At 51.1% G+C, this 20,659-nt stretch overlaps 1 protein-coding gene across 1 annotated transcript; it reads right to left on the bottom strand.

Annotated features, from left to right (window-relative positions):
• Positions 1-893: 893 nt before the first annotated feature.
• Positions 894-15,112, bottom strand: Pes1 (pescadillo ribosomal biogenesis factor 1). Its single transcript, XM_042667705.1, has 15 exons — positions 15,010-15,112; positions 11,668-11,747; positions 10,876-11,029; positions 9,593-9,702; positions 7,326-7,497; positions 7,161-7,250; positions 5,028-5,144; positions 4,838-4,912; positions 4,548-4,637; positions 4,298-4,428; positions 4,017-4,142; positions 3,751-3,935; positions 3,196-3,365; positions 2,939-3,100; positions 894-1,349 (listed from the first exon to the last, which is right to left on the bottom strand). Exons 1-15 carry the CDS (start codon positions 15,031-15,033, stop codon positions 1,266-1,268), a joined length of 1,770 nt encoding a protein of 589 aa, XP_042523639.1. The 5' UTR covers positions 15,034-15,112; the 3' UTR covers positions 894-1,265.
• Positions 15,113-20,659: the final 5,547 nt, after the last annotated feature.

The raw sequence follows: 20,659 nt of genomic DNA on the forward strand, positions 1-20,659 counted from the left end.
CCACATCAACATAGCTGCCAGGCATTTTTCTGTATCTGACGGTCCAGGTTCTGATCTTGTGGCCCAGGGATATACCCAAACCCAGGCAGCGCAGGCCTGACTCACGCCCTGGGGTTGTAAGCAGTGGCTGCATTCTCTCTGTTCCTGACTCCAGACAGCCCCCTTCCAGTACCACCACAGCTATGGACATGCCAGAATGGGGGCCACGCAGCCCGCTCACAGCTGGTGGCAGCTGGGTTGTCTGCTCCCTGGGCCTGCCACGCTGTCTTCCTCCTGCAGCCTTCCCCACCTAGGGAGCCAGCATGTAACAGGCAGAGGCTAGCGCTCAGGTGCATAGATTGAGGAAAGGTAGGGCCACTAAGCCCACTCTCCCCAGCCCAGCCCTACTCTAACTGCACTCAGCTCAGAAGAGTACCCTCGCCAAGGGTCCCATGAGCTCCATGGAGGATGTGCCCACAAAGGAAAGTATTCCTGCCCTCCCACTCTCACTCCATTAGGCACTGGCTTTTCTTTCCAGCCACCATCACAGCTGGGGTAGAACACCTACTGAGTGACACTCACAGTGAATCTTCCCTCCACAGTCCTTCAGGGGATGGTACCAGCCCTAACCTTTGAGCTAGGATCTCTGTGGAGGCAGGTCCACAAGGAAGTGCTAGGCTGGAATGTGAATGGCTCAGGGCAGCTGTGGGGTCCAAGCTGAGTCTCTGTGCCAACTCTCTGGTCCCCCTGAGAGTTGATCTGGAGAGATCCTTGGACATCCAGAGAACTCTGAGAGTATCTGGGCCCATGGAAGTCAAACCCAGAGCTGGGCCAGCCTGAAGCACAGAACACCAGGCACCCCTTTCCAGCCCCAGAAAGCTCCCCATCACAGAATCCAGATGGCTCTTTAATCATAACATTCAGCTCTTTTAATACAAAAGCTTTATACCATTCCCCCATTACAGTACCCTGAGAATTGGGTCCAGTGTGGGTGGGGGCTGTGGAAAGCCAGGGTGAAGAAGGCTGGGTCAGGGCCCCAGTCCCTTATGCTGCAGACCCTCCAAGCACAGGACTGGGTTGGGCGCAGAGGCCTCCTCTGCTCTTCTCAGCTCCACCCAGCAGAGGCTGGAGCTGCCCACACACCCAGCCCGACAGCTCAAAGGTGCCGGGCTGGCTGGGGGTGGGAGGGTGGGGAAAAACAGGTGATGGTCTGTCACAAGCCCGGCTTGCCCCACCACGTCCTGCTGCTGGAAGTCGGCCTCAGCCCGCTGACAGGCTTCCCGCACTCATACAGGCCTTGCCTTCTTGGCCTTCTTCTCGGATCGCATGGCTTCATCGTGGGCTTTCCGTTTCTCTGCTAGTTTATTGGCCTGTGAGGAAGAAGAGAGAGATCAGGCTGAGTGTGAAGGTCAGGGGCAGGGAGGACTGGCTAAAAGCAGAGCTTCTAGAAAAGCTCAGAAGCAAACCACTACAGGAAGAAACTAGACTCACCTCAGGTGAGAAAACATTCCCCACCCCTGGCCTTACAACTCCCTATCATTTCATGATAAAAACCTCCCAGGAAGAGAATGAATCCAGGCTCCCAGAGCTGAAGGAGTCTCTGCAGTGTATGGCTCCACTCAGAGAAAGTGAAGCCCCAGGCCACTGGGTCTTTACTAGGGGCTGATAGGGAGGATAAAGGAAAGTCTCCCTGGGGCCACCATGGTGCAGTTACACGCCAAAGAATTCAGCCTGCACAAACAGCCACAAGTGGGCAGAGGCTGCCCCAGCATGACTGAAAATGGAAAATGCCCTACTCCCAGTACAGGACGGGTCACATACTGCACAATGTCACGGAGGAAAGTCCATCCTACAGTTAAGTGAAAAACCACATTTCAAAATAATACAGAGGACAGGGAGCAGAGGGAAGGATCAGGAGTGTGGTTCAAGGTCAGTTCAGGTTTAAAAAGTTTGCAGAACCCCCTCTTAACCAAAACACTGGATATACATACAACTGTGCTTCCCTGTCTATATGGGAGGTATAAATAAGAGAATCACAGTTCAAGCTGACCTGGGGAAAAACCACAAGAACCTACTTAAAAAAACAAACAAACAAATAAAAAACCCTAAAAACAATATATAACATGACACTCCTCACACAAGAAAAACCTTGGGGCCGGGCGCTGGTGGCTCACGCCTGTAATCCTAGCTACTCAGGAGGCTGAGATCTGAGGATCGCGGTTCAAAGCCAGCCCGGGCAGGAGAGACTGTGAGACTCCTATCTCCAATAAACCACCAGAAAACCGGAAGTGGCGCTGTAGCTCAAGTGGTAGAGCGCTCGCCTTGAGCTGAAGAGCTGAGGGACAGCGCCCAGGCCCAGAGTTCAAGCCCCATGACCGACAAAAAAAAAAAAAAAAAGAAAAACCTTGGGGCTGGGAAGGTGGCTCAGTGGTAGAGCGCTTGCCTTGCATGCATGAGGCCCTGGGTTCGATTCCTCAGCACCACATAAGCAAAAAGAAAAAAGCAGGAAGTGGCGTTGTGGCTCAAGTGGTAGAGCGCTAGCCTTGAGCTGAAGAGCTGAGGGACAGCGCCCAGACCCAGATTTCAGGCCCCACGACCGGATCCACCCCCCTCCCAAAAAAAAAAAAAAAAAGAAAAACCTTGGGAGTTGTGACTACTAGCAAGCTCAAAGGCAGGGCTGTGAGCCAGTTATGTGTCATCTGTTACAGAATTCTGGGGCATATAATTGGTTTTAAGTAAACATGTGACCTGTGAAGCAGAAAAAAAAAAAAAGAGTGTAAGTCTAACAGCAACCTCTCAAGTCTGCCAGGATAATGGTTTCCAGACCCTAAACTCAGAACAGCTGAGAGCAGTAAGGGACTGAAGCCCTGTGGGAGGCAAGGCCCAGGGGTGACCCCAGAAGAAGGCACCAAGAGAGTGCCCCATCTGCCCAGGCCTGCCAGGCACAGCAGCAACTTGCCTCTCGGATTTTCCGCCTCTTGCCAAACATGATCTTTTGGTAAAGGTACTTTTCCCGCTTCTTCATCATCATGATGGCCAGGCGCTTGGCCTCACTCTCTTCCTCCTGGGCTAGCCGCTGCTTGTCCTCCAGCTTCACGGTACCCGCCATCACTCTGGGCTTCTGGGGACAAAGGGCAGGTACTTAGGACACAGCTCCAGCCCTTTTGTGCTTTCAGGAGCTCCTGCCCCAGCAGGGTCCCAGCCAGGACCCCATACCTTTCCCCCGAGCCTCTGCTCCTCCATGGCTGCCAGCTGGGCTTCTTCCTCCTTTTCGGAACTGGCCCCCTCCTCTTCATTTTCTTCCCCTTCATCACCATCGTCTTCACTGTCTTCCTCTTCTTCCTCATCCTCTTCCTCCTCATCCTCTTCCTCCTCTTTTACGTGTTCTACACATGGCAGGTAACATCTTAATACCCTGGATACCCACTCGGTCCTTGTAGCATGAAGCTGGGCCCTAATGTCTTCAGCCATTGCTGAGACAGCTCTGACTGTCCCTTTCCCCAAGGCTCCCCGACCCCTCCCAGAGTCTCAGGGGAGCTGCCTTCAAAGGAAACTCCAAGGCTCTCAGCCCTGCTGCCACCCCCAAACATTCTTGCTGTCACCCTGAATGTCAACACATGACTAAAATACAGATGTCCCTTCTCACTGCAGAGGCAGCTGCTGCCTGCTCTCTTCCCTGACCTCTGCCAACTCGATAGCAAAGGGAAATGGCCAGCATGGGGCCCCAGGCCACCCTGGGGAGCCTGTCTGCCCCAGCTCCAGCTCACTCACCTGGTCTCTCTCCCCGTTGCAGAGCCAGCAGCTTCAGCTTCTCAGGTGGGATGTAATCTCCCTCCTTCTCAGACACGAAGGGTGACAGGTGTGGGGGCAGCTGCACCCCGGGGAAGTACTCAGCCACAGGGAGGAGCAGCCGGGCGTTCACAGAATCAAACACCCATTGGGGCTGCACGTAGTACCTGGTTAGGTGGGCAGCGAAGGTGGGTCACAGGGATCCAGCAGGGGTCCCACCCACTGCCTCCAGGGGCCTCAGGGCCTACCTGCCAATGACAGATGTTTGCTGTCCAGGCCGGTCGACAATCTGGTGGGTGATGCAGGAGTCTGTGACATCATAGGTGGCCCCGATGCACAGAGACTTGTCCCAGGACACTTCTCCCCCAAAACTCCTGTGAGCACCAGGTAAGTCCAGGCATGAGTTATCTGCCCTTGGATACACGGGCTGCCTCCAACTTTAGTTCAGTTCCCCAGGATGCACCTGCCCATCCCCACCTCAGGTCCTGTCTGTTCAGGGCCCTGCCCACCCAGCTCTCAGTGGGAGCACCTGATGATGAAGGCCAGGGCCTCGCGGGGGACCTCACGGTTTAGGAAAAACTTCAGGCCCTCAAAGAGCTTCTTGTGTTTTTCCTGTGCCTGGAGCTCCTTCCTGCGCTCCTCCTCCTGTGTGGCCATCTCCTGTGGAGGGGTCAGGGCTGGGGTCACCAGGACTGCCTAGCCCTGTTGGGGGAAGGGCAGCCTCCAGGTGCCTCCCCCAGGCTCCATCCTGCCCCTCTGGAAGGCAACGTGGTGCTCACCCCATCAGCAGGAAACTCATCGGCCTCGGCCTCCTCCTCCACAGCAGGTACCACCACTCGGGCCAGGCTGGCACTGAGGGCCGCCAGTTTCTACAGGGGGAAGCGAGGTGCAGGACTGCATGATGGCCAGTGGGGGAGAAAGCAGGGGCAGCTCCGAGCCACACACGAGTCTGGGCTCTTTGGGTAGAGCCTGAGACACCTCTCCTGGCCAAGCCACCTCCCACTGGAGTCAGAACCCCAGAGTGCTGGGGTCAGGGACCACCAACCTGAGAAGACGCAGCCCCTCTTACCTCTATAGAGCTCTCGGAGTCCAGGGCATAAGTGGCCTCGCTGGCCTTTGTCTCTGCTTGGACCTGACCCTCAAGCTGGGGGACAGGGGAAAGGTCAGAAGGAAGAAGACCCCTGGGTCTTTACTTTGGGGTAAGGATTAGGGCTGGGCTCAGGCCCTGTAAGGACCAGGTGCTGGTGGGGGTGCCCTACCTTTGGAGGGTAGTGGAGGTTAAGTGACTGGTAGAGGCGGAAGTTGACGAAGCCCAGCAGGGTGGTGTAGAACTCGGTGAAAGTGGCCATGACCCTGTAGTCCACATCTGTCGGGTGCTGGAGGCACAGGAGGTGTGTCAGCAGTGAGCACAGGGCTGAAGCTGCATTGGTCCCACTTCTGACATTCTGGGCACAAGTGAGGCTCTAGAGAAGGGTCTTAAGGGCCGGGGTATGCGGACAGCAGTGCCTCTAGACCCTCATGTGGGTGGGAGGAAAGAGGAACAGATCATGCCCAGAGCTGGGAAGGCAGCCATGCCAGAAGCAGCACAATCCACAGGTAGAAGAGGGGTGACAGGCCTTGGCTAAGGGGCCTCAGAAAGCCCAGCCCAGAGCCGGATGCTGGTGGCTCATGCCTGTAATCCTACTCAGGAGGCTGAGATCTGAGGATCACGGTTCAAAGCCAGTTTGGGCAGGAAAGTCCATGAGACTCTTATCTCCAATAAACCACTAGTAAACTGGAAGTGGCTCTGTGGCTCAAGTGGTAGAGCATTTGCCTTGAGCTGAAGAGCTGAGGGATAGTGCCCAAGCCCAGAGTTCAAGCCCTATGATCAACCAAAAAAAAAAAAAAAAAGCCCAGCCCAGGTTGGAAGACAGGACTCGATCATCCACACCTGAGCTTGATGAGGCTCAGATTTCAGTGACCCTTCTCAGGCCCAAGCCTGTGACCTGGACTATCCTTTGAAACCAGAGAGGCCTAGCCAGCACTGCTGAGGCCTGAATGTCAAGACCACTAAAGACCACACCATCTTGACTTCTGAGTGGCTGCTCCATCTTGCTGCCAGGTGGTGGCCTGGGCTGTGAAACTTTACCTGGGCAGGTGAACACCAACATCATTTCCCATTGCCCCAGGCAAGGAATCCCTTCCCCTGAGGCCCGGGGCCCACTGCTAGGCACCCAGACTGGCTGCTCCATTAAGGAGCAGGCCAAAACCCCTACCACACCCCAAGACTAGTCATACATCCTCAGCCAAGAGGAAGCCCAATAGAGGAAGCCCTGGCAGCAGCATGGGCGGCCTGTGCCCTTCCCCCTTGAGCAGAGCCAGCTGTGCGGAGGCTGGTCCTCCACTGGCCCTATTCACTACCCAGGAGGGCAGACAAAGACTAGTCTCAGAACATGGGGGTGGGAGATCAGAGGGAAGGCTGGAGAGGGCCAGAGAGGAAGGCAGGAAGGAAGGAAGGAAAGAAGGGATGGAGGGGGAGAGAGAAGGGCCACAGGCTCTGGCTGCCCAATAGCCTGTCCCAAGCAGTGGGAGCAGGGACTGTGGAGTGCCAAACCCATCTCTATGCACAGACAGACTGCAGTCTCACCCACTGAGAAGCTCAGTGACACAGGGCTCAGGACAGTCAGAGCAGCCCTCGTACCCTGAGCAGTCTGGGGACTCAGCAGCTTGTTCTGAAGCTCTGATAACCCAAGCAATAAATAAGCCCATCACTCAGCCAGGCCAGGGCACCTGTGCTCCATGGATGGTTCTACTTCCCACTCAGTGGTGCCAAGTGCAAATACACAGGTAAGGCAATCAAACCAGGAAAAGTCAGGTGCTTCCAAAGGAGGTCAAACCAGGACTTCTGCAAGGGGGCCCTGCCACACTCCCAAGACTTAGATCAGTAAGAGGCAGAGTCATGACCCCAAAGACTTATTAGACCAGTATGCAGCAGCCTCTCCTGTAAACAGCTGGAGCGAAGACACTTGGCTACAACTGTTACTGACAGAGTGAGGACAAGACTAGCCTGGGCACTGCTGCCACTCAACATCCCTAGAGCTGCTCCTCTGTCATATGGCCTCCAAGGGCCAAGCTCAGGCACTTTCAAGATTTCTTTGCCCTTAAACCCTCACAAGGCCTAGATCTAAATGAGGCATAGACAAGTGAAGGAACACGGTGGCTGCTGGAGCTGACAGGACTGGGTGTCCGAGTCATCTATATCACCCCGACAACCCAATAGTGAGTCACATGACAGGGGTGCTCCTTGGCTGTGTAGCAAATTCCTCATGCCATCCCAAGCCACTCTAACCATCAGGAAGCTGGTGCCCGCAAGCCTCCCTCCTCCCCACGTTGCCTCCTCAGGGCATACTCACATCATGGGAGAAGGCGTAGGGTGTGATCCACACTATAGGCTGCCCCAGCACCTCAGCCTGGTAGTAAATCCCTTTGATCGATAGGAAAACCTGCGGGGACAGGAGAAGGTATGAAAACTATCAGGTGGCAGGGAAGTGGAAGACCCCCAGGGTCTCCTAGGTCACCTTGCGCAGGGCACGGGCAGCGATGACATAGTGCAGGAACTCCACACTGAGGCGGCGGCAGAGCTGAATGGTCTGCACGTGGCATTTGCCCGTCCGGGGGAAGGTGGAGAACAGGAAGCACATGGACAGGGCATCATCCAAGTCTCGCAGAGCATCAATGAAAGTGGGGTACCTGCCGGGCACAAAGGCAGTACTCATGAGCTTGCTTAGCCAGACCTCCTCACCCCACCTTACCCATGATGACCCCAGAGGTCCTGTTCCCAGGCCAGGCCTTGCCACGCCACATCCTGGCTGAAGCAGCAGCCTACTTCCCACAGCTGGTCATAAGGAACAGGACACATCCACTGAGCTCTGAGGACCAGAGACATCCTGGGGTTGGGAGCCTCAAACCCTGGCCTTGACCCTTTGCATTTGGTGTGAATGTTTGAAGGTAAACTACTGGGAGGTCTAGGGTAGAAAATGGGAGGGTGCCCTAGTGGGCCAGGGAGGAGGGTGGGCTGCTGCCCCTGCCCCTGCATCTAGGCCTGACCACACATGACCACTTTAACCACACCCTTCTGGTTGGTAGAACCAATTAGAACCAGGGCAACAATGCCAGAACTGGGCCCTAGGCCAGGAAGAGTCAGAGCAACACGTGTGTCCAGGACTGCTGCGGTCAATGAGGACAAGAGAAACACCCTGCCAGCTAAGGGACAGAGGTGTGGGCACAAGGAATGACATGGATTCCAGTTCCACACTCAGCCATGACTTCCATCCCTTAGACTCATCCAACCTCATTTTCACACTGCTGGACCAGATCGTTGCAGTTCCCTGGAGATGCCCTGGGCACAGTTGGACAGCAGGGCCTTCTAGCCTCCCTCCCTCCAAACTGCCTCCCAAGAAGCCATCTTTAAAAAAGCATTGTAAGGCACCAGAGGCTCACACCTGTAATCCTACCTCCTTAGGAGGCTGAGATCTGAGGATCAAGGTTCAAAGCCAGACCAGGCAGTAACATCAATGAGACTCTTAACTCCAATTAACCACTAGAAAACCAGAAGTGCAACTATGGCTCAAAGCAGTAGAGTACTAGGCTTGAACAAAAGCCTCTCAGAACAGCAATTTCATAAAGGATTCTGCAGGGCACAAGGTCTTTCCAAACCCAGATGGCATCAACCACTGCAATGACTAAGAAGAGGGTAGCCAGGTCCTGAGTGGATGAAAGGCCTACAGAAACTCAGGAGGGGGGCAACTGGAGATCTGGCCAGAGCCCTGGGGCAGGGTAGGACTTCACTTGGTCCCCCCGGAAGTGTGGCAATAAACCCAATGCCTCAAGCCACCCACAATTTCTGAACCCCTTGATTTTCTTTCTCAAGCTCCCGTCTGACTAGGGAAAGGAGTGCCACCTGGATGCCCAAGCCCTTGCTTTTTCCCTAACTGTCCCCCAAGACGCAGGCAGGACAGGAGCCACCATCATCTGCTAGTGCTGAGGACTCACTCAGGCTCAGAGAAGGAATTCGGCTGTGGCTGGACAGCTCGCAGGTCACAGAGCCAGAGTGAGAACACCAGCTGTCCATGGCCCATGGCCGATCTGCAAGCAGCCAAGCCCATCCACCCTGGAGCTGAGTGTGCCTGAGCCTTCAGCCCAGAAGAGAAAAGACATAGCACTAGGGCTTCTGGACTTCACCACTAATGAGGTTTGGTGCCAATTTGTTCTGTCTTGTGGGAACTATTCTGGGCACTACAGAGTACTGAGCAGCATCCCTGACCTCTACTCCCTAGATACTCACGGCACATACTTGTTCCTTAAATTATAGGAACCCAAAGTGTATCCAGACACTGTCCCTGGAGAGGCAAGATCACCCTGGCTAAGAATCACTGACTTTATCAACACAGAACAGAGGTTCACGAGAAGGCTGAGCAGAGGTGTCTCAACATACTTTAGGGTCTCAACATGTACCCTACATGAAGCCCAGAGCACTGGTTCTCTCCCACCACAGAGCCTTTGTACTTGCTGTTGCTTGGAACATGCTTTTCCTGGCTGGCTCTAACATGTCCCTCTGCAGAAACCTCCTTTGACACTGTAACCAATACACTGCCTGCAGTTCCCTCTTGGCCGCTCAGAGCCCAGGGCAAGCTACGATTACTATGGCCTGCCTTCTCTGAAAGGCTGAGAGCTCTGTGAACAAGGTCTTGGTTTGCCTCTCATGGTAACAGTGCTGGGACAAAGCTCAGATACAAACAGACCAGCAGCAGATTTTTTTTTTTTGGGGGGGGGGCACCCAGCTTACCGCTCCTTGACAATGTGGTCAAGCTTGTAGTTGGGCTTGTTATCTTTCAGGCGTTCCACGGTGTTCCACTCACTCTTCCCATAGGCCTTCCGGAGCTTCCGGACAAACACCTGAAAGAGGAAGGGACCACACCAATGCTGGGCCAGGGGCTACTAGCACGGCTCCTCCATGGAAGATGGGTGCATTCACAGGGAGCTCAATGCCCTCTGACATCAGCCAATTACGGATCCCAGAGGCACCCACGGTCCCAATCAGAGCCAGACTAGGGCACCCTTTCATGGGTGGACAATGGGAGGAGGCAAAGCATAGCCCACTTTTCTACTGAAGAAGAGGGCAAGTAACCTGCCATTGAGGCAAATCAGGATCCAAATGGATGGCCTTTGTCCCCAAGTCCTCTCTGCTCACATGAAACCAGCTGTGGGTCTCTATGTGGTACTAAGCCATCCAGAAAAAAGCAGCTGAGGCCAGCTGTGGGGTAAGTCTTTCAAACCAACAGACGTCTTCCTTTGAAAAACTTCTGTTCAGGTCCAGCCCTAAGGCCCCTCAACAGCTTAAACAGCACTTAGGATTACACAGGGTAGCTCAGGGACAGCCACCTCCCTCCATGGGGAAGCTCCTTCTAACATGGAGTTTATGTGGCTGAAAAATCCAGCCAATGGTTGCTGCCTAGTCTTCCCTGCACCACCAGGTGGCACCCCTCCTCAGCCAGGCCCTGCTCCCAGTCAGGAGTATTCTCTCCCTTCTTTCCTTCCTTTTTTCTTTTTGCCAGTCCTGGGGCTTGAATTCAGGGCCTGGGGAACTGTCTCTGAGCTTCTTTTGCTCAAGGCTAGCACTCTACCCGTGAGCCACAGTGCTACTTCTGGCCTTTTCTGTTTATGTGGTACTGAGGAATCGATCATGCATGCTAGGCAAGCACTCTACCACTGAGCCACCTTCCCAGCCCTGCATTCTACTTTGTTAGTCTACTTTTCATAATTTACATTTGGTCAAAATAGGTTTCTGCTGCCCTATGGTGTTTGAGCACTAATAATCTCTAGCAGTGGAATGGAATTCTGGGTCTTCCTGAGAGCCACCTCAGGAAGACCCAGAATAAGAGCTGTGTCTGTGGGGAGATAAGGCACCAGAAAGCCCCTAAAATAATACCCTTTGTGCTTTGGAAGCAGATAATGTCATAAGATACCCCTTTTGATGTAGAAGGCTTGCTCTGGGAGGGAAGCAACCTGCCCAAAGTGCCAGTGAGTTCCAGAGGCACAATGGGGATGCAGCCAGACAGCAGCGCTCACCTTGTATTCCCGGAACTTATTGACAATGGGTTCATGGAGGAGAAACTTGATGTCTTTGATGAGGTAAAAAGTCCGGGCTGCCGTGGAACCCTTGTTAACTTTCTTCTTATGCTTGGGCTCATGGGGGTAAATGCCCTTCAGGATGCACAGCCGTCTGGAATATAGATACCATTTGCAAAGTGAACGCAAGAGCCCTGCTGGAAAGCAACGGGGTACAGGGAGCGGGGGACTCTGACTTTCTTTGGGCAACTCCTGTCCTAGCTCAAGTCTGCCCATCACAGGCTCCCACCATATACTGCAGATGTGATGAGCAAGAGAGGAAACAAACCGGAAGGCACTTAAGCCAGGAAAGGCCTTGCTAAGAAATCACCATTTCAAGCACACAAAACGTACAGGGACAGCATCACAAGCACAAAGGCCATAAGGCCATCATTAGCTTGGCACGTGTGAAGGACTAAAAGTGGGTCAAGGGAGGCTACAGCGTCCCAGTCAGCCTGATGACATGGCCTGCAGGCTGTAAAAAGTCTGGACTTGACTACAAGGTGTGAGCACCCCTGCCTAAAGAATCAGAGGCCTCTTCTACCAGAAGGAAGGAGAGAGTGGCAAAGATCCTGTTCTCTAGCTTTCCCTGGGGCCATACCTGACCAGACAGCTCAGTCAAGCAAGGCCAGGAGAGAAAGAGGAGCACCAGGACCCCAGACAGTGTGGCAGCTCAGGGAAGGTGGGATGCAGCCGAGATTCCATGTGCGCTTCGCTGCCCCAGCTCCCCTCTCTACTCGTCTCCGACCTCACCTGAAGTCAGCCAGGCTCAGCTGAAGCTTCTTCCGGGCTTTGTTCCGGGTGATGTAATTGGTGGCAGAGCCTCGTTCATACTTGGGAAGGAAAAACACAATCCTCCATCAGTAACACTACCAAGGACTGTCTTCAAATTGCAGGCCTGCAGAGTTCCACAGGAGCTCTTGCTCTGCTAAGTGGAGAAGATACTTCTAGAATGAGAATTACTGTAGGAAGAGAGAGCTGACCTGCCTGAAAGAGCTTTCCTGCACCATCCCTGGAGTTGTCAGCCTCAAACACATACAACAAACCACATGATGTTGGGAACTATGAGGTTGCCCAGAACCAGGTGCGGACTTAAGTACTTAGCACTAGCTCAAACACCAGCAGGCACAATTAGTGATTATCACACTTCATTTAGTCAAATCCTATCCCTCTGTGAGGTGGATGCCACTGAATCTGTTTTAACGGAGAAAAGAACAAACCTGCCCTCCCCCCCAAGTCATATGGCTTTTAAAGAACTAAACTGGTCTGGATTCAAATTGAGGCCTGATTATAGAGCCTGCACACCCAGCCACTAAGGCAGTGTTCTCCATTTCCCATTACACCCCCTCCCTCACCAGCACCAGGAGACGTCTTCCATCTTTTCTTCCACAGAGCCCCATGAAATGTTAATACCATGTCTTTACTCTAGACCTGCTTCTGTAATGTGGCTCTTGTAAAACCCATGGACCACTGCCATGCCCATCTTTGCTCCTTTAGGGGTGTTACCATCCGGGATGAAAATACATGCCTTAAGCCACACCTTCTCCCTTTTTTCATCCAACAATCACAAGTCCACTACCAGGCTGAGAGCATTTGGCTAAGTGCTGTGCGGGCAATATACAGAAGGCCTTGTGTCTAGCCACCCCAAGGAGTAGGTTGTATCAGGTGCTAAGATGCTACTTCACACTCATCTGTCTCCTCTGGAGGTGGCAGTGTATTTATTGTACCAGAAAACCTCAATGCCAACCACCTCACTTCCTCTGGAGGCAGACAGAAGTCTATGGCCCTGGTCCAGTTTTATCTACAGTCAAACCCAAATGATGCCTTGATGGGTTATCAATACAAAACACGGGGCTGGGAAGGTGGCTCAGTGGTAGAGCGCTTGCCTTGCATGCCTGAGGCCCTGGGTTCGATTCCTCAGCACCACATAAGCAAAAAGAAAAAAGCCGGAAGTGGCACTGTGGCTCAAGTCTCAAGTGGTAGAGCACTAGCCTTGAGCTGAAGAGCTGAGGGACAGCGCCCAGGCCCAGAGTTCAGGCCTCATAACCGGACCCAAAAAAACAAACAAACAAACAAAAACACACCATTTTTTCCCTTCCCATATTCATTAGTGGTTACTAGGATCAGGCCCAAGCTAGGTCCTACAAATACAACAGTAAACTGTAGATCTGTCTCTTGCACTTCAGTTCTCAATATAAGTATCTTCTAATTTGCCCATGCTGTGTTATCACTGACACATTTTCCATTTTACATCTTTATAACTGCAGGGGTCAGCACTGATTTCGTGTTCAGTTGTGAGCTGGGTTAAAAATAAATTGGCAACAGAATCTTTCAAGTTGAAAGGAAATGCCTGAGCCAACTACATCTTCCTCACTCCTGTCCTCTCCCATCTTTCCATGCCACCAAAGTGATCTCCATACAGCAATAACTCCTTTCAAAAAGTTAGGGGTGGGGGGTCGGCAATAACACACAAATGGAGGGACAAAGGGTGAACAAATGCAGCAGTGGTACTCACTAGACACTATGTTGAAGATAAACCATACAGCTTGTGTGTGGGGATGGGAGGGAAAAACTAGGAGACAGCAAAGGAAGGGGGACACTGTCCGGAAAGAAAGGTACTTTTACCTGACTTTTGTAACTGTAATCCTTCTACATTATCACCTTTAGGTGTGATTTCATTTTGGAAATCCAAGCTAGGCCAGATACATGACTCATGCCTGTAATCCCTTCTAGCTGGGAGGCAAAGATCAGGAGGACTGCAATTTGAGGCCAGGCCAAGGCAAAAGACCACATTTCAACCAACAAGCCAGGTGTGGTGCAGGCGTTTAGAAGGATTGGCCTGGACAAAAAAAATACAAGTCCATAAGGGAAAAATACAGCAAAAATGGGCTGAAGCTGTGGCTCAAGTGGTAGAATACTTGCCTAGAAAACAGGATGCACTGAGTTTAATACTGCCAAAAGACACAGGTAAGTAATAAAAGGCTTAGCACAATACAATCCTTGCCCAACCCTACCCTCAACCAGATGACACTCTTCCCTTAGATATTATATCCCAGCTATGTTGATGCCTTTACAAAACCTTGTACAAAGTAAGCTTTTTCCTACCTTAGTACCCAATGGCAATCTAAGCTCTCTCAGGTGCCAGAACCCACCCAAGATGTTTGGCCCTTCCAGACTTTGGTTGAAATGTTACACTTTGAAGAAATCTTCAGACAGTTAAGTTAGTTAATGCCCTGTAGTCAACACCAGTATCTGTGGTTGCCTGCCATACCTCCACCCCCAGCACATTTGACAATCTGTGATCGCTGTATTTGGCTGTTTATTTTTGTGTCTATCTTCCCAGTGAGGTCGGGGAAAGCAGGGACCACTTCCTATAGTTTACATTTCCATCCCCAGTGCTCAGGGCAGGGTTTCTGGTTCAACTGAAAAAAAAAAAAAAAGAGAAGAAAAAAGAGAAACATTCTGCCAAGATGACTTCCTGTAGTGGAACTCTAGAACCCACTGGTGACATTCGTTAACCGTCTTCCTGCCTGAGGGGTGACGCTATGAGGTAGCCCAATTCTCACCATTTTTCCCACATAAAGAGCTCTTAACTCAGGGGGTTGGAGGCGTGGCTCAGATCATAAAGCGCCAGCCAATGAGAGAAAGCAAAGCAAGCGTCCGATATTCGGGTCCCGGTCTCCGGGGTGAAAAAAGGAAAAAAAAAAAAAAAAATCCAATTCGGGAGGCTGAGATCTGGGGCTGGCGGTTCGAAGTCACCCTCGGCAGTAACGTCCGTGAGAGACTTCTCCAAGTAACTAGCAAGAAGCCGGAAGAGGCGCTGTGGCTCGAGCGGCAGGACACGAGCCCTGAGCAAAAGAGCTCAGGGACGGCGGCCAGGCCCTGAGTGCAAGCCCCAGGGCCGGCATAAAGCAAAACAACAACAGCAGCAGCAAAAACGCGACAACGTTTTTCGATTTCACCAAACGGGTAACTAACTGGTCCTGCCCTACACTCGAGAGCCTTCCAGGGCCGTCTCCCGTCGCCCTGACCCTCTTTGCGTCCTGCGAGGGGCTCCGTCACTGCCTGGAGACCCCCCCCGTCTCTCCAACGCACCTTTTTCTTTTCCAGGCCTCCCATGGCTCCACGTTGCGGGGCCTAGAACGAACGCGACGGCCACAGACCGCGCCACTTCCTCGTGCACGTGTGCGGACCGGGGAGGGCCCCCAGGACCCTCAACGCGCCGGCGGGGTGGGCTGTCCAGCAATATGCCTGTAAGAATCCAGAGACAGAGAGAGAGAGGGAGGGGGAGTTTTCACCCCCTCAAAAATTCTATAAACACAAATCACTTTGACTTTTTTCTCACTGCCGACCTGTTATAGAAAGTTTAAACAACATTGTTTAAACAACACGGAGGGGTATCAGGCATTTTATCAAACACCCTAAGGACGGCGCCTTGTGACACTATGAGCCGCATTGCATGTTGGATTGGAGTGGGGCGGAAGACTTGGAGCTAGCGCGGTGTCTTCTGGGATGCAGAGGGGCGTCCAACCTGTAGGTTCCGCTAGACGACAGCTTTGTTGTTATGGCAACGGTTGCTAGGCGTCCTCGGAGCCTGGCTTAGGCCTTTTTGCCTTTGGCTTTGCTCTTATGAAGATAAAATCGAGCAAAAGCACTCTGCCTCTCACAGGGGTAGGAAGACCAGAGGTAGTGGCCCCTGGGTTGAAAAATAACGGAAAGTCAAGCAGAGTTAGAAAATTCATGATTTGGGGCTGGGAAGGTGGCTCAGTGGTAGAGCGCTTGCCTTGCATGCACGAGGCCCTGGGTTCGATTCCTCGGCACCACATAAGCAGAAAACGCCAGAAGTGGCGCTGTGGCTCAAGTGGTAGAGCACTGGCCTTAAGCTGAAGAGCGAGGGACAGTGCTCAGGCCCCATGACCGACCAAACCAAGCAAACAACCATGGTCTTAAGTTTTATTTTTAAACTAAAAATTATTCCCCTCCCTCCCTTCCTTCCTTCGTTCCTTCCTTCCTTCCTTCCTTCCGTCTTTCTTTCTTTTTCTTTTTTAAAAATTGGCATAGGTCTCTGGGGGCGGGCTCCATGATAGTGTGTGCCTAGCAAGCACAAGGCCCTGAGTTCAAGCCCCAAGTACCATCCAAACAAGAAAAAAAATCAACCAGAGCTGTAGGCATGCCTCAAATAGAAGAACACAAACATAAGATCTTGAGTTCAAAATCTTTACCACCAAAAAATCAAGCCTAGTCTCATACAGCCTGTGAAATCACTACAACGGGACAGATATATATGTACTTGGCCCATCCACCTATCCAAATGGCCCTTGATGGAAAAAATGATTCCCCATCTCTGCTGTGAGACACAGATGGTAAGCATTAGTGCATTAGTGAATGCTTATTTTGAACACAGGACCTCTTGCTTTTTTTCTCATTGATAGAGCTCTTACTACTTCTCTCCTCCACTTTTTTGTGTGCTGGTCTTAGGCATGAGCCACCGGTGCCTGGATCAACTCTACTTCTTACAGTTCCCTCTGCTCAGTTTCATGAAAAATTAATGTGGGAGTCTAGGTCAATGCTAGGAAGATTCCAGTTTGTCAAAAAAAAAGGTTAGGCAGGTACCTGATTAGCTCACATCTGTAATCCTAGCTATTCAGCAGGCTGAGATCTGAAGATCATGGTTCAAAGCCAGCCCAGGCAGGGCAGTCCTATCTCTAATTATTTGCAGAAAATGCCAGAAGTGGCACTGTGACTCAAGGGATAGAATGCTAGCCTTGAGCAAAAAGGAGCTCAGGGAGAGTGCTCAGGACCAAAGTTGAAGCCTTAGACTGGCAAAAAATAAAAATAAAAAGTTTAGTATCCCTTAGAACTGTCTGCCAAAAAAAATGCTTTGTACAATCCCGTCTTTGGTTACCATTGTGCAGAAGAGCCCGGTGTGTGCAATACACACCTGCTTTAAGTCCCAGCCTTGCACAAGTCACTTTATCTCTATCTACCACTCCCCCTTGTTTGTAAATGGGGACAATCCTAACTGTATAGAATAAATTTTAAAAAACCAAACAGGTTCATGGCTGGGAAGGTGGCTCAGTGGTAGGGCGCTTGCCTTGCATGCATGAGGCCCTGGGTTCGATTCCTCAGCACCACATAAACAAAAAGAAAAAAGCCAGAAGTGGCACTGTGGCTCAAGTGGTAGAGCACTAGCCTTGAGCTGACGAGCTGAGAGACAGTGCCCAGGCCCAGAGGCCCAGAGTTCAGGCCTCACGATGGGACCCCTCCCCCCCCCCAAAAAAAAAGCTTGCTCCACAGAAGCTCATAAACAGAGAATGACACCAATCTGGAAAATAAGCAAGAAATAACACATGGAAAGGTCAGGAATGGACAAGCATGTATTTGAGCAGAGACTTCAGCCATCTATCTGATCCTTGCAATTCTTTTACATACTGTATAGACTACCCAGAAGACTGGAAATGGTGCTGTGGTTGAAAGTAGTAGTGCCCAGGCCCTGCGTTCAAGCCATATGACTAACAAAAATAAAAAAGAAGAAGAAAAGAAAAACTCTTTCCCTTAGACTTTTTTTCCATTTGCCTAAGGTAATTATAATGCTATGCTATGGAAACTGAGCAAGGATATCTAGAAAAGCAAAAACTTGGGAAAAGAATTTTTTTTTTTAGGTCCGGTCGTGGGGCCTGAACTCTGGATCTGGGCACTGTCCTTCAGCTCTTCAGCTCAAGGCTAGCGCTCTACCACTTGAGCCACAGTGCCACTTCCGGCTTTTTTCTTTTTTGCTTATGTGGTGCTGAGGAATCGAACGCAGGGCCTCAGGCATGCAAGGCAAGCGCTCTACCACTGAGCCACCTTCCCAGCCCCAGGAAAAGAATTCTTCTTGGCATAGAATGTGTTTAAAATGAGTATCTCAAGGCTGGACACCTGTGTTGAAGGGAGTATGTGGCAGAATCTGCCCTTTGTTCAACCAGCATGCCTACCTTGAAATTTCTGGACCCAGTTGACAAAAAAAAAAAAAAAAAAAGCCAGGCACTGGTGGCTCACACTCAGGAAGGAAAGTCCATGTGACTCTTATTTCCAATAAACCATTCAGAAAACTGGAAGTGGCACTGTGGCTCAAGAGGTAGAGTGCTAGCCTTGAGCTGAAGAGCTGAAGGACAGCGCCCAAGCCCAGAGTTTAAGCCCCATGACCAACACACACACACAAAAAGAAAAGAAAAAGAAAAAAGAACAGCTTAACAGCAAGTATGACAAATATACCAGGTGGCAGAAACAAGGAAAGTACTCTCCTAAAGTGAATTTAAGCTTTATCTACCTTCTTGTAAGTTGGCCATAAATTCCTGCTATGTTAGAGGACTTATTGTACCCATTACCAGATGAGCCCACATGCTTATCTGCAGCATTATATCTTCTTTTGTGTGTGTGTGTGTGTGTGCCAGCCCTAGGGCTTGAACTCAGGGGCTGGGCACTGGCAGCACATTTTTTGCTCAAGGCTATCTCTCTATCACTTGAACCACAGCTCCACTTCCGGGCTTTGGGGTAGCTAATTGGAGATAAAAGCCTCACAGACTTTCCTGCCAAGGTTGGCTTCAAACTGTGATCCTCAGATCTCAGCCTCCTGAGTAGCTAGCATTACAGGCGTGGACCACTGACATTTGGCTCTCGCTATCTTGTCCTTGTGCTTGTCCTGTTTCCCCCCATCTTCCATCTCTCTCTGTCTTCTGTCTTCTGTCTCTGTCTGTCTGTCTGTCTGTCTCTGATTGGTATTAGGGCTTGAACTCAGGGCCTCAATCTCTCACTTGGCTTTTTCACTCAAGGCTAGAACTCTTCAATGTGGGCCACTGCTTTTTTTTGATGGTTAATTGGGAATAAGAGTCTCATGAAAGCGGGGCACTGGTGGCTCACGCCTGAAGTCCTAGCTACTTAGGAGGCTGAGATCTGAGGATCGCGGTTCAAAGCCAGCCCGGGCGGGAAAGTCCATGAGACTCTGATCTCCGATTAACCACTGAAAACTGGAAGTGGAGCTGTGGCTCAAGTGGTAGAGCACTAGCCTTGAGCTGAAGAGCTGAGGGGCAGCACCCAAGCCCAGAGTTCAAGCTCCACAACTGACCAAAAAAAAAAAAAAAAGTTAAAGACCATAGCCAGTAGGGTAGGCCCTGCCTATAATCCCAGTTATTCGGGAAGCAGAGCCAGGGGGATTGTTGTCTGAGGCCAGACTGAGCAAAAGTTATCTATACCCTATCTCTAAAACAGACTAAACACAAAAGGACTTGGAGCATAGCTCAAGTGACAGAGTGCTTGCACAGCAAACCCCAATATAAACAGAGACAGAGAGACAGATAGAGAGACAGAAGAGAGACAGAGAGAGAGGGACAAAGAGAGAGAGAGAAAGAAAGAAAGAAAGAAAGAAAAAGAAAGAAAGAAAGAAAGAAAGAAAGAAAGAGAAAGGAAGGAAAGAAGGAAGGAAGGAAGGAAGGAAGGAAGGAAGGAAGGAAGGAAGGGTGAGTGAGCTCAAGGCCAGCCAGCACTAGAATAAGATAAAAAGAGTATGTTGGGGCTGGGAAGGTGGCTCAGTGGTAGAGTGCTTTCCTCATATGCATGAGGCCCTGGGTTCGGTTCCTCAGCATCATATAAGAAGAAAAAGCTGGAAGTGGCACTGTGGCTCAAGTGTAAGGCACTAGCCTTGAGCTGAAGAGCTGAGGGACAGCGCTCAGGCCCAGAGTTCAGGCCCCACGACTGACAAAACAAAAAGCATGTTGCTGGATTTTCATATGTGCATTCACTCTTGAGCGATACTATTTCTACTATCCTTTACTTTCTCTTATTTCATAGATATTTCTTACCATTTATTCACACATTTGTGCTTCTTCCCTTTTTTTCTCCATAAATTACCTGCTAACTTGTCTATCTATTACTAGTTCTAAATGAAAGTTTTATGCATTTGTCTCCAGCTACATGGGGAAGCTTAAAGAGGAGGATTGTAGTCCGAGATGGCTTGTGTATAAACCCGAGTCCCCTATTCCAAAAATAACTAAAGCCAAGAGGGACGGGAAAATGACTTGAACCGTAGGACACTTGCCTACCAAGCACAAGGGCCTGAGTTCAAACCCCAATACTACAAAAAAAGTTCCTCTGTCCCACTGAAGAGTGAAATCACTCACATAAAACACTTAGTATCCAGGGGCTGGGAAGATGGCTCAGTGGTAGAGTGCTTGCCTTGCATGCCTGAGGCCCTGGGTTCGATTCCTCAGCACCACATATGCAAAATGAAAAAAGCCGGAAGTGGCGCTGTGGCTCAAGTGGTAGAGCACTAGCCTTGAGCTGAAGAGCTGAGGGACAGCGCCCAGGCCCAGAGTTCAGGCCCCACAACCAGACCCAAAAAACAAACAAACACTTAGTATCCAGAAAGTTCAAAAGATTCCTTGGACACAGCATTTTACCTATGTGTACAACTCCAAGTTGTTTGCTAGATGCCCTCATTGATGCAGGTGGCTGACTAACTCATTGCTTGGCAAGCAAAGAAGGTACAAGCCTAGGTGGAGGCCCGGAGAATCTGTCCCAGAGATGGCAGTTCAATTGCTAAAACTGCTAGGAAGCTAGCCCAGTGGGGGGGATTTACTATGGCAAGGGGACTAATCAAGGTACCCCAAAACATAAAGGAATGGGTCAACATGACTCCAGAGATAAAACAGGTAGCGCTGCCAGATAGGATAGCCTGTGGAGGGGTAATGAGTGGGCAAGGGATGGTTCC

Source organism: Dipodomys spectabilis, unplaced genomic scaffold (genome assembly GCF_019054845.1).
Source record: "Dipodomys spectabilis isolate Male_0828 unplaced genomic scaffold, ASM1905484v1 ptg000416l, whole genome shotgun sequence".
In the NCBI taxonomy this organism is placed as follows: domain Eukaryota; kingdom Metazoa; phylum Chordata; class Mammalia; order Rodentia; family Heteromyidae; genus Dipodomys; species Dipodomys spectabilis.